The following is a 13,622-nucleotide window of genomic DNA, read 5'->3' as shown; positions in this document are numbered from 1 at the left end:
TGAGATTTATTACCGAGTCCATTTATCTCTAATTCTTTGATATACACACAGGCACTCTCTCCCCCACATACACAAAGAGATGTGTATATTGAGAAAGACAAATCCGAGCCGCTACTGACAATTCATTAAAATCAAGAAAAATATTAAAATTCATTAATGTTATCTATAAATTTAATATGTTCCTAATTTTATACACCTTATTAAATATTCATGCTTTAATAATATATAAATTCCTACCAACATTAACATATATTATAAAAGAGAAAATATTTTATAAAAAAAATTTAACACCGCGATTTGTAAATGAGATAAAAAAATTTCTCTCTCCTCCTTTTAAATAATATGGGAGGGAGTATATGTTAAAGATCTCAATTGTCTGCAGCACCATACAATTTTCTGAAGCCACTCATGAAACTCATTCAGTCAATGGAACCAGCCATTATGGCTGTAAAATCTGAACCCCACCGACTACAGAATAGCTTCCGAGACCAAAAGCATTAGATAGAATATCTTAATGCACAAAGATTTCCCCACATTATATAATCAGAATATTCTGATGAAAAAGAAACAGTGGAAATATATTCAAACAGATGGGCACAGCTTTCCCTTTACTTTTATTACTTTAACGTGCACAAGGAAGTCAAAAAGAAAGAGTCATGATTTCGTAATACACTTACTAAGAAACTCTTTAATGGGTATCCAAAGCCTGAGAAAGAAGATTCTCACTGCACATTAACACTTTATAACACAACATATGAAGGGAAAGAGGGAAAAAAAAACATAGTACCAGTTTTAATATATATTCTCAAATCCCACCGGATATATACAGAATATTAAGGTGTGGATCAAAAAAGTGAAAATGGGTAATTAAAGATATAGAGTTGTTAATTAGTTTCATGCTTGTATTTCAAACCTTGAGTAGCAGGACTTAATGGATCCCATTGATATGTCGATTTCTATCAAGTTGTCTTCCTCGTTCATGTCGACATTGTGGTATTCTGATAACAACTCCATCATCATCAGACTGTGTTGTTGTTGTTGTTGTTGTTGTTGATGATGATGCTGCTTCAGACTGCAGTGCCCACTTGGAAGTGTAATTTCTATGAGGCTTTCTTCATCAGAAATCGTCCCATCTGATCCGTCCATGCTTCGATCTAATGGCCAATAATACTCCACCAGTTCATCAGATTCCTCAGAAGTAGTTGACATCTCATGAGATTCACTATTTGACAGTGAATCTGGTAATATGGTTGAGTAGTTATTACTATTATTTACACCAACACCATTATCATCACCATCCTCCATTTCTTCCTCCTCCTCCTCCTCCTCCTCCTCCCTTGATTCTGCGATATCTTCTCTTTGATCTGAGCTTTCCTCCCCGTAATAAGCAGCTTTTTCTATGCCGCCACCATCATTATGCTCTTTTTCTTTTTCTTCTTCTTCTTCCTTTGCTTCTGCAACATCTTCTCTTTGATCTGAGCCTTCCACTAACTCATCACCAACAACAGAGACTGTTTTGTGATGATTCGATGCAGTAATAAGACTGAAGAAAATGGTAGAGACAAGAACTGCGAGAGATGTGTAGAGAAATAAAACAGATAAGAAACCAAAACCAAGAACAAGATAGGTGGCTAAAAGTGAGACACAGGCAGCAGCAGGTAGAACGAAGAAGATCCATGGTGATGGAATAATCTTGAAGAAGATGCACAGAAAACTAGGAAGCATTTGATTTTCTGGCAGTTCTTTGCTTTCCCACTTCATAAATCACACAAAGCCTATTATTAGTCTGCTAGACCTAGCTAGCTACCCTAAAAGTTAGTGTGTTTGTGTGTGTGTGAGAATATAAATATATATCGTCGGAATGAAACTGATCAAAAGCACGCGTCGCTTAATTTAACATTGGAACTTCATCAGGAGAATGAAGTTAGAAGTACAACAAGGAATATGACGAAGGCTATGTAAAAGAGTGGATCTGAGTCGAGATTTAGGGTTTGTAGAAGCCAGAAGGAAGCTTTTTCTTCATTTTTTAAGATGATTTGATTTAATGTTGTCATGAGTCATGAGACAATCACAGTTCCCAAGTGCCCTATTGGCCCCAAAAATGCAATACAAGAATTCCCCCCCCCCCCAACGGAAAAAAGGTTCATTCTATAGAGAAAATTATCTATTCTTTTTTGAATTAGATGGCAATTTGATTTTTCCATGAAAGATAAATATTACGTTTAACTAATTCAAAAATACCAAGATTATTAAATATAAACTATACTTTGGTTAAAAAAAAAGGTGTCATTTTAGGTGTATTGACTATTTATAATACATACAAAAAATTAATTATACTTTAAATTGTAGTAAAATTTAATAATATTTTCATTAAAACAATAAAAATAATTAATAAATTTTTAAAATTCTGAAAAATATTTTTAAAATAATACTTTCTTTCTCCCAAATTATTAGACACTCTTGAAAAAGATTTGATGTCCCAAAATATAAAACATATTGAGAATTTAAAGTTTCATTAAAAAAGCTTATTTCAAATATTACACTTTTTTCTCTATATTTAATATATTAAGTAAGAGTATATTTAATATTATTAAATGAATGATATTTTTTATAGTTGATATTTTTATTTCAAAAAATAAAATTATTAAGTATATTTAATAAAATTTCTTGGTATATAAAATTTTATTTAAAAATGTCTTATAATTTAAAATAAAAATAGTAAAAAAAATTAAATAAAAAGTTCTTGTGGTGGGAGAATGCAATAAATTTAAAATAAATTAAATTATTAATTTTTAACATGTACTCCCTTCGTTAAAAAATGTAAGGTATTTTTAAATGAATCTCACCCCCTAATAAAGTAGGTACCTACTTTTCAACTAACTTTATTTTTTATATTTATTTCTATTAAATACCTTACAATAAATATAAAGTTATTATTAATAAAGATATTTTTTTAAAAAAATAATGATTACACATTAAAAAATTAAAAATACTTTACATTTTTTAACACTCAATTTTTAAAAAATATCTTATATTTTTTTATAAAGATGGAGTAATAATTAAGCTGCTTTAAATGAAAGGACTAATTACAGTTCCCAAGGGACCTATTGGCCCCAAATTAGGTGGTTTTATATGCAGCAGCTGATTCCCAAAAAACCTTAACTCTGGTTCTTTTTCTTTTTTCTTTTCTTTTAAAAAAAAACTTTCTGCATTATTTGTTTATGCTTTGCCCTTGCCTCCAAGAGCTTGGAAGGAGAGAAACCATGTGCTGACATCTAAGCTCACCCCATGGCACCTTCCTCGCTCTAATCTCAAAGCCTCATTTAAATGTTATATATAATTAATTAAAAGTACAAGACAAATTACTTTGTCTTCTCTTTTTCTATTACTACTTTATTTTTTAATTTCTAAATAAAATTAAATGACTTAATTAAACCACTTATTTTCTTCTTTTTTTTAAAAAAAAGGAAAGTGGCAACTGGCAAGTGTATCAGTTGAGAGCAAAACTCAACAAAAACAGTAAGCATGGATCTCTTTCCTCCCTTAAAAATTTACTTGGTGATGTTATATTTCATAGTTTGATGAATATTTATATAACTGCGTATGATAAATTATTCTTCTAATCTTATTTATAAAATTTTTCAATATTTTTACTGCAATTAAGGATGCCTTGAAAACACAATAATTATATTTAAAAATTAACAAAATTTTTAATTTTTTTATATGTATATATTAAATCCATCATCGAACGACAAATAGAAGTAATGTATTGAATAGGAAGAAAATGTGAAAAGAATAATAATTGTTTATCAGTGCTTTATAAAATGAACCAACCTCTACATATTTTATAAATAGGATTGGAAAGAATATTGGTGGACATTTTTTTTTTTGGCCAGTGCAACTTTCATGTTGATATTAATGTTTCTTTCTTAGGAGAGCTTTCTAAATACTCCCCTTTTCAGAAAATCTTATATTTTAGTATCAAGGCATTTTATGATATGTTAAGTGCAATCATTGGTTTTTATATAAACTACTTCATAATGCATGATTATTAATTGAAGCTGGATCCGTTATATATAAGTCATATTTAAAAAAATTATTTCAAAAATATAAGTCACTTTTTAAAAATTTATGTAATATTGGATGGTTTATTCTAAAAATTAAATACAATTCTTATTCTTATCAATTTTTAAAAATAGGAAGTAATCTGTTTCCAAATATAATTAACTTACTACATCTGGTTCAGAATATGAGTAGCTCTTAATAATCTGCATATATATCAATAAAATTATTTTTCTGATGAAAATATATATCATTTTTTCTTTTTATTCATAATTCCAATTTTTGATAAGTGAAAATAAGGTCATAAATTCATAGTAAATACAAGAATTCGGGTTAATAAATATAATGGATAAAATAAAATAGTTAATGTTTATATTTTGGATCAACGTTAAATAGAAAAAATGGTTCATATTTTAAACTACAGGGAGTATGAGATAGTTAACTAAAAATAATTCATATTAAAAATGGAAAAATAAATTATTAGAATTTTAGACGAATACTTAAAAATAATTTTCTCAATTAATGAATAATTAGCTGTATAGTGTGACCAGGCGTCAGGCCTTCCCCTCGATCCCCTCCACCTCTTCCACAAGATATGAAGACTACAGCACCTGCCCCAATATTATATAATTCGTAGTTGGAAGCCCTGATAATAAAATATTTATATTTATAGTTTATTAATGTTTAATGTTTAATATATCTAGTTAGTTGAATATTATTATAGTAGTACCATTGAACTTTTAATGAAAGTCACTTTTCGCCCAAAAGCAAGCTAAATGATATATATAATATGTCAGTGGGGTTGGATACTTCAAAGTTAATCAACTGTAGTGTTAAATAAGCTGGCACCTAATTAAAGGACAGAATTATGTGTTTTCAAATTTTTTAAAATATTTTTCTCTATGAAACAAGAAAAATACTTTTTTAATAAAATACAGTAGATGGAGAGAGTTTAATCCAAATGAAACATACAAGAAAAAAGTAAGACACAAAAATTTATACTAATTTAGCCAATCCACATGACTTGTGACAAATCTTCAAAATTATATGTGAGAGCTCACTTGAATACACCAGCTTAACTAGATGCTTCCAATTCTAGTACAAAACCAAGACTCATGATCTGGAACTTTTACAAATCCCCTTACAAAACTTTTAAAGATGTAAACCCACTTAAGAAAAACATTTTCCTTAAGTTCACTCAATATAAGATATTGAGTAAAATAAGCTTTAAAACTCTTTAAAATAGTAGATAAAATATAATGAAAACTTATAAATTAGAATTGAGAGCCTTTTACAAGAAATGAATGCATGTAGGTAAAAATCAGTTAATGCACACTAAATTCATTACTCGCTAATTTAAATGAAATTTTATTTATAGTGTTGGGTGAATATGATTGTTAGGAACCACTACACACACAAAAAGTTGATTCTGGGGCATTTTTTTCTACTTTAGCAGCGTTTCAAAATGACCCTAAAGGTATTTCCAGTGTTTTCTAAAAACACCGCAAAAATAGGTGCTGCCACTAATTTGGTGGTGTTTTATAAAAACGTTGGAAAAACCAAAAAAAAAAAAAAAAGCCTCCTCAAGGGGTGTTTTGGGCATTTCTTACTAAGAAACACCACTAAAGCAGTTACAGAGGCAAGGGGTTATTAAAGGTGTTCTTCTTCACAAATGCCTCCTAGGAGGGCATTTACAATGGGCGTTTGACAATACAAATGTCAAGGGGCATTTGTGACATTTGCAACATAAAGGGGCATTTTTAGAAAACGCCTCCTCTAGGGGCATTTGTTGTGTCACAAAAGCCTCCCACGGAGGCCTTACTGATGAACTCGTTCCTTAACCAATTACAAATAAACATTTTTTAAAATTTTCTTAATTTTATGTTTACAATTTTCAACATATAAATTTAATATTTGAATTTAATTTTCAATAAAATCCTTTAATTCTTTTTCAATGTCATAAGTTTATTTTATTTTTTATAAGTAATAAAATATTTTGTTAACAAATAATAAAAAACAATCACTAATGTCAACATGATGATAAAATTAGAAATGTTAACTATTAAGAACATGAAGATGAAGAAGCTAATATCGCAGCTAATATTGCACGATGATATTGATGATTTGTAGACAAAGGTTCTACTAAATATTTAGCAACCTCGAAATGATTTTGGGTGGAGAAGAGAAAGATGAGAGCATGTAGAGACACTTGAGCATAAAATTATAGAAAGAGAGCAACGATATTTATAAGCAAAATTGTGTAACAAATGCTTCCAAAGGAGGCGTTTCTTTGAAATACCTCCTCTAGCAGTGTTTACAGGCATTTGCATATAAATGCCCTCATAGGAGGTGTTTTCTGCAAAAAAAAAAAAGCCCCCAAAAAACACACCATAGGAGGCTTTTTTTTAAAAAAAAAAAAAACAGATCCAACTAAATGCATTTCTTAATTTGCTTTTATATTTTTCTTAATTATTTTTATTCATTTTATTCTAAATTATTTAAATACAGTATAAAAATTAAAATATATTAATATAAGTACACATATATGAAAACAAGTCCACCATAATATTAACCACACATAACAAAAATACACAAGTTTTAACAAATATATTAATCAAATTCACCATAACAAGAGTCACAAATTTCAATTGTAAAATATTCAAATCATACAAACATGATTTTAATAGCACCCTAGGATAGTCATTGCCCATGATCACTAGGGGGTGGATTCAATCATTGACACTCCTCATGAACTCATACAACTCTTCAATTTGACTTTACATCCGATCCGACTTTTGCTGTAAGGTGGAAATTGTTTCTTTTTGAGTCATATTCTCTTGTTCCAATTGTGCCATCCTTGCATTTGGGGCATATCCTCCACCAGATTTTTCCCTCGAAAAGCGAGAAGCAGTCCTAATCATCATGGATGGGGTGGGGCCTATACCAAAACCATGAACACAACCATAATACTTTGGGCCCATCACTTGTGTAAAAATTTCATATGACATGTTGTATGCTTCCTGCTCATCACACGACATCGTATGCGATTGGTTCTCATGCATTTAATCCTATAATGTATTAGCATTTAAAATTTAGTAATTTGGTGATGGAGATGCAATTGTTATAATAATTGAATTTTCACCAAACTTACTATTTTAGCTAAGGCAGCTGTACGTATAGTGCCATCTTTACAAGTATGGGTTCCCATAAATAAATCTATACAATTTAATTGTTTCTCACTAGCTATTTCCTATGAATATAAAAATTGAGTTTATTATTTCAAATTAAACATGTAATTTATTATGAATTTGTATGAATTCATATAAATAGAACTAACCAACTCCTTCTTTTTCCTAGCATTGGTTTTTGAACCTACCGTGTGGAAAATAACTTGATGCTATCTACTCTTCTTGCACTTCTTTGCAAGGTCCTATAAATTTTAACAAATAACTATGTTAAAAATGTTTTAAAAATTAATAATTAAGATAAGGATTTGTATTACCCGAGTATTGAGTTTCATACAGTATCCACAAAGTTTTTCCAATCCTTAAAAGGGATGTGTTTTGGAGCAACCATCTCTGATAGCAATTCTTTTCTTGTCTTCGTGCCACCTTGATACAAATTCCAAAGATCCAGCCTTCCTTGCCTCTAGCAATGACTCATCTTTTTCAAGCACCATTTCTTATCCTCATCTGTCAGTGTAAAATGAGACTATACAAAAAAATATTTAATTGTTATTACTATTACATTATTGTAAAGCAATATGAGTATTCACAAAATTAAATTGATAACCTTAATCATGGTGTCAAAAATGTCATTCTTCTTTTGTTGAGGAAATTTTTTCCAATTGATGCAATAAAAAATCCCAAAAGTCCACTGGCTTCATTATCCGGCTGTCTATATTTATTTATCTCAATCACAATTTTTTCTATCTCTGGTAAAAACCAAGCATCCTTCACATACAAATGACGGACTTTAATATTTCCAAATTGATCTAAAAAAACAAATGCATAATTAATAAGCATGAGTAATAAACAAAATTCATTTAAAATATTAAAAGTCAATATCACCTCATTCAAGAAACATACCTTGAATAGGAACATGCCAACCCCATCGTTGAACGTGGCTTTGACACTACTGTTCTACATACTCTTCATTTGGTATAGTATCTGAATTTATACCATCCATTTCTTACTCTTGATCACCACCTCCCTCTTGCCCTAAACCATTGTTTTCATCTACCTATGGTGGAGGTTGTATTGAATTTAATAATTAATCCCAATTGGGCATACAATTTAAATTTATCCCACTACTTTGATAATCAGTTCCATTTAAGTCAATGTAAAAATTATCTCCTTGCATGATTGATTTGCTTTTAGCAAATTTACTATTCTAGTCTTTCCTCATCTTTTGGGATCCTACAAAAAAAAATGCAAATTATTCTTAATATAAAGAAATGGAAGAAGCCAGTATTTAAAATAAAATAAAAGAATGAAACCTTGATAAGTTCAAACTATCAGGAAATATTATTTTCAAAAATATTGGTTTGAAAGACTCAATATCATAATTGGAATCAACTTCTTCACCCCCTATGTCAAACAAATCTCGAGGTTTTAAGTGTAAAAACCATGCTCTACTTAGGATTTGAAACTTCTTGCACATAAAAAACTTATTATGCCTCTGATATGAGAATGTATGGCTCATCATCTTCATATTCACAAGTGTGAATTAAACAAGAAAAATTCACAAATGTAATTCCCAAATTATCAATAGAAATGCCTGTGGAAGTTGTAGTATTTGCCCATAAACATTTGAATAGTGTCATTGCAAAACAGCCATGGTAATTTAGTTCAACAATATCAACTAACTTCCCATAATAAGGAACCCTTGTAGATTGCATATTCTTATCACTACTACTTGCATAACTTCTTATTTCAAATGTCCCAAACACACCACAATTTTGTGTTTGAAGGCCTTCATCACATGTAGTAATAGTTCGAAATTTGAAACCATTGACATTGTAAGCGGAATATCAACATGTATGATCTAGAGTGCCCAATGCAAGGAACTTGAGGTCGCTTGAGTAGTGATCACTATCTTCATTTAATATCTAATTTTTTTTAAATAAGAATTGTTTATATAATATATTAGTATAAAAGATATATTTCATTACTTACTTTACGATAAAACCAATCAACAAATTCATAGTGAACTCTCTTATCAACCTCAGTAGATGACCTTGTATGACTTTAAAGTTGCCTCTTTACAATCCTTCTAAATTTCCTATTATAAAAAGACATTAATAATAATAATATAAAGTTGATAAGAAGCAACATGTGACAATAGTAAGTATTTGTAAACTTAATGTAAAAATGGCTCCATTTCTTTGCAATTAGTAAACATATGTCGATACGCTTGTAATTTCTCCTTTTCAATTAGCATGAAATACTCAAATCCTCCAACTGTTTTTCCAATCAGTGGAAACATAGTATTCACATGTGCGTCAACAGCATGAAATCATCAACTCATTAAGGACAATTGAATACTGTCTCAATGTCATCAAAATATCTCAATCAAAATGTAAGAATTTCATCACCTAGATAACCTTTAGCAATAGATCCTTCTAGCCAAGCTTTATTTGTTACATAAGATTTCAACTTACCTAAAAATCTCTCTATAAGATACATCCATCAATATTGTATAGGACCCTTAAGCTTTGCTTTACCAACTAAGTGTACAATCAAATGCACCATCATTGTGAAGAATGATAGTGGAAATATCATTTCCATATGACAAAGCGTTAACATGACTTTATGTTGAAGTTGATCAAGCTCATCCACAACCAATAATTTATTACAAAGCTTCTTGAAGAAAGAAGACAAGTCAATCAAAACAGCAGACACTTCTATTAGCAATGTATTTTTAAATGCTAAAGGTAACAATTGTTGCATTAGCACATGAGAATCATGACTTTTCAATCTTCCGATCTTACATTGGGTAACATTAACGCATCTAGAAATGTCACTAGCATATCCATCAAGCACAATTATATTCTTTAAGATTTTCAAAAACCTATCCTCATTTGCTTTTGATAGTGTGAATGAAGCTAGGTTAAATTTACCATTATTATCTGGCCATAATTTTGAACAAATGCCCATTTCTTATAAATCCTTCCTTGCATGAAGATGATCTTTTGACTTTCTAGTCTCATTCAATAGTGTAAAGATTACATTGTCACATACATTTTTTTTCAATATGCATTACATCTAAATTGTGACACAATAACTTGTTTGCCCAATATGGTAGATTAAATAAGATGCTCTTCTTACACCATTGTTGAATGTCTCCACTAACCTTGAGACCTTTTGCTTAATGTGCTCATCACATTATCTTTTCCAAAGATATTATTAATATTATTAACTTGTCTCAAAATATCTATGCCATTTAAAAGAACAGGAGGATCTCTATGCTTATGGCTTCCATCAAATTTAGCTCAAGCTACGTTAAATTTTTGTTTATGATCCAAACATTGATGATGCCCCAAAAAACACCATATTTGACTGTGAGGAAGCCTATGAGAAATCGAATCAAATTTACAAGATGGGCAAGCTAATCCTGTATGTACATTCCAATAAAATAATGTCCCTAAGCCTGGGAAATCACTAATAGTCCACATCAAAGCCACACGCAAATTAAAAACTTCCTTTAAGTACGAATCATAAACATTAACACCAATGTTCCACATATCTAAATTCTTGAATTATTGATTGTAAGTAAACATCAATGTCTACCAGGTGCTCTCTTCCCAAGAATAATCATCGACAAGATGAAAGAACTTTGTTTCATACACATCCACGGTGGAAGATTATATGGTATGAGAAGTACTAGCTAGATACTATAACTTGTACTCAATGTCCCAAATGGATTAAAACCATCTATAGCCAAAGCTGGCCTAATAGTTCTTAGGTCTGCTGTAAATTTTAAGTACAATCTATTGAAATGCTTCCAAGCCTTAAGATCCCTCGGATGTCTTAACTTATCATCATAACTTTTTTTGTCATAATGCCATCTCATGAGTTTGGATGTCTTTGATGACTTGTACAACCTCTGTAAACGTGGTTTCAATGAAAAATATCTCAAAATTTTTGCAGCTTTTTTATTTTCTTTCTTCCCCTTCTTTGGCTTCCATTTGGAAGTGTTGCACTTTTTACACACTTCAATGTCTTCATTAGGACCCCAGTATAACATACAATCATTTAGACATGTATCAATTTTTTTATAGTTCAATCCTAATTTATTTATCATTTTCTTTGCTTCATAGAATGATTTTGAAATTTTAGCATTTTCAAATGCATCTGCTAAAAATTTAAAAATCATGGACATTACCTTATTACTAATTCCGCACAAGCACTTGATGTGATATAATTTTACCAAAAAAGAAAGCTTTGTGTATTTTTCAAACCCATCAAACAAAGACTACTCTCCCTCTTTTAAAAATTTATAGAATTTCCAGTCTCTTCATCCATTTGATTCAAAAATAATGAATTAGCACTATCTACTTCTTGAGAAATTGTTTCTTGTGGTACTCCAAATGCATCATGAATTATATTAATGATGGGTTTTTCTTATTGCACTGGAAATAACATTTCAATTCTTGCTTCCACAGTTGCTAAGATATTTACACATTCATCTACTCTATCGCGTGTGTCCCCATACATTGCCCAAAATGTATACCCTCAAGGGAATTGTTTTAACACCAAGTGCTCTCGGACATCATTTCTCTTATGTCATTTTTTAAAATTGCACTTTGAAAATGGACAAAGAATGAGTTTAACTCTATCTCTATGTGACAATGCAAAATCCAAAAATGTTTCTAATCCATTTAGATATGTTTCAAAAGTCCGAGGCATATTAATCCACGATCTATCCATCATTGAAAAAATTTCAATTTTATAATATTTATATCATAACAATAATAAATTCTACACATTAAAAATTTAAGATTTATAACTTAAATTTTTACCTAAATTTAATTCAATATTAACATTTAACTAAAATCAATTAAAATTAAAAGAATTGAATATCATCAAAATAAAAAATACACATGCATTAACAAAATATTTATTATGAGCAAGTACATAATCATATTAAGATAAATAAGAAAATGGATAAAAAAATTTAAATTTAATCATAAAAATTTTACTAACCTAGACTCACAAGCTTTCTTAAAAAATATCAAGAGAAAAATATTTCAGTAACCTACAAAATTTTTTATACAAATAATAAAAAAATAATGAATAAAAAATTTATGAAAAAACATTTAAAAACATTTTAGAAGGGAAGACAACCTTGTGGGGGAGGTGAAGGCGGGCAAATGAAAAAAAGGCAGGCAAATGAATTTTTCATTTGCCCGCCTTTTATAAGGCTACAGGGGGCATTTGTATAGTTACAAATGCCTCATATGAAGGCATTTTGGTCTGAAAGTGCTGCCAAAATACGGCCTTTTGAGGCATTTCGTACAAACGCCTTAAATGAAATGTCTCTAAAATGTAACTTTTTTGTAGCGAATCTCTAACATGCCATTTAGAGCCATTGCATTGCATATACGAAGTAGCTTGCGTGAAAAAGTACTTTAGCTATGAAGTTCATTAAATTCGTGTTGAAATTCTATTTCCCACATGATTGAGACTAGGTAGGTAGAAGGGCTTGTATAAAGCTCATTCTACTCTGGCAATGATGCAACCTAATTCATGCACGAATGAGTTAGGCAGAAGCAGAGACATCTTTGGACAATTACTTTGTAAAATCCTAATTTTTCATAACTAGAAATATGTGATTATGAACCAAATTGAGACTAGAGAATTTAATAGCATACAATATTACTCTGAAGGATAAAGGGATTTCAACCCAGATATTCCTTAAAAATTCAAAAGGAGGATATCAAAAAATTAAGGGCAATAAAGTATGAATAATATATAATTTTTAAGATTTATTAGTTCAACATGATTATAATTAAGAATTGAGTTTATACTAATATTAGACAAGGTCAATTAACTTAATGGATCAAAGCATAAAACATGAAGGCCATTAATAAAGAATGTTTTTAAACATGTGTTTAAAAGAGAGAAAAAAGTTGATTCACATTAGTGTCATTACTACACTTTAAAATAATATCAAGACACTCCCGCTCACTAATATTATGCCACCTCAATGATCATAAGAGGAAGAATTATTTCTAAATTATATTATTCTAGATGAAAATTTACAAAATGATGATGACGGTAATAATAAAAGAATATTCTCAAGAATAACTAAATGTGTGTGTGTGTGTGTGTGTGTAAATTAATATTTATTTGGGCAAGACATGAATTAAGAATGTTTATTTCCCTTGACTAAATAATGTATAAAAATTATGATAAATCATAATTAAACCCAATGTTTAATTATTAAATTTGGCCAAGAAATTAGAACATAAATAAGGCCTAGAGTGACAAGGGAATTATAATTATGGCCAAAAATCAAGGGACAAATGAAAGAGGAACTGGATATAGGGAACAAGT

At 29.7% G+C, this 13,622-nt stretch overlaps 1 protein-coding gene across 1 annotated transcript; it reads right to left on the bottom strand.

The window, feature by feature from the left end:
* Positions 1 to 581: 581 nt before the first annotated feature.
* On the bottom strand, positions 582 to 2,009 carry LOC129319036 (nuclear polyadenylated RNA-binding protein 3-like). The gene has a single exon (XM_054964068.1). The coding sequence runs from the start codon at positions 1,759 to 1,761 to the stop codon at positions 895 to 897; it is 867 nt and encodes a 288-aa protein (XP_054820043.1). The 5' UTR covers positions 1,762 to 2,009; the 3' UTR covers positions 582 to 894.
* Between the last annotated feature and the right edge of the window lie 11,613 nt (positions 2,010 to 13,622).

Source organism: Prosopis cineraria, unplaced genomic scaffold, assembly GCF_029017545.1.
Source record: "Prosopis cineraria cultivar Desert tree isolate PC_DT_omini unplaced genomic scaffold, ASM2901754v1 PC8, whole genome shotgun sequence".
NCBI lineage: Eukaryota > Viridiplantae > Streptophyta > Magnoliopsida > Fabales > Fabaceae > Prosopis > Prosopis cineraria.
The sequence above is the reverse complement of the archived record's forward strand: the minus strand, read 5'-3'. Positions and strand labels throughout refer to the sequence as shown.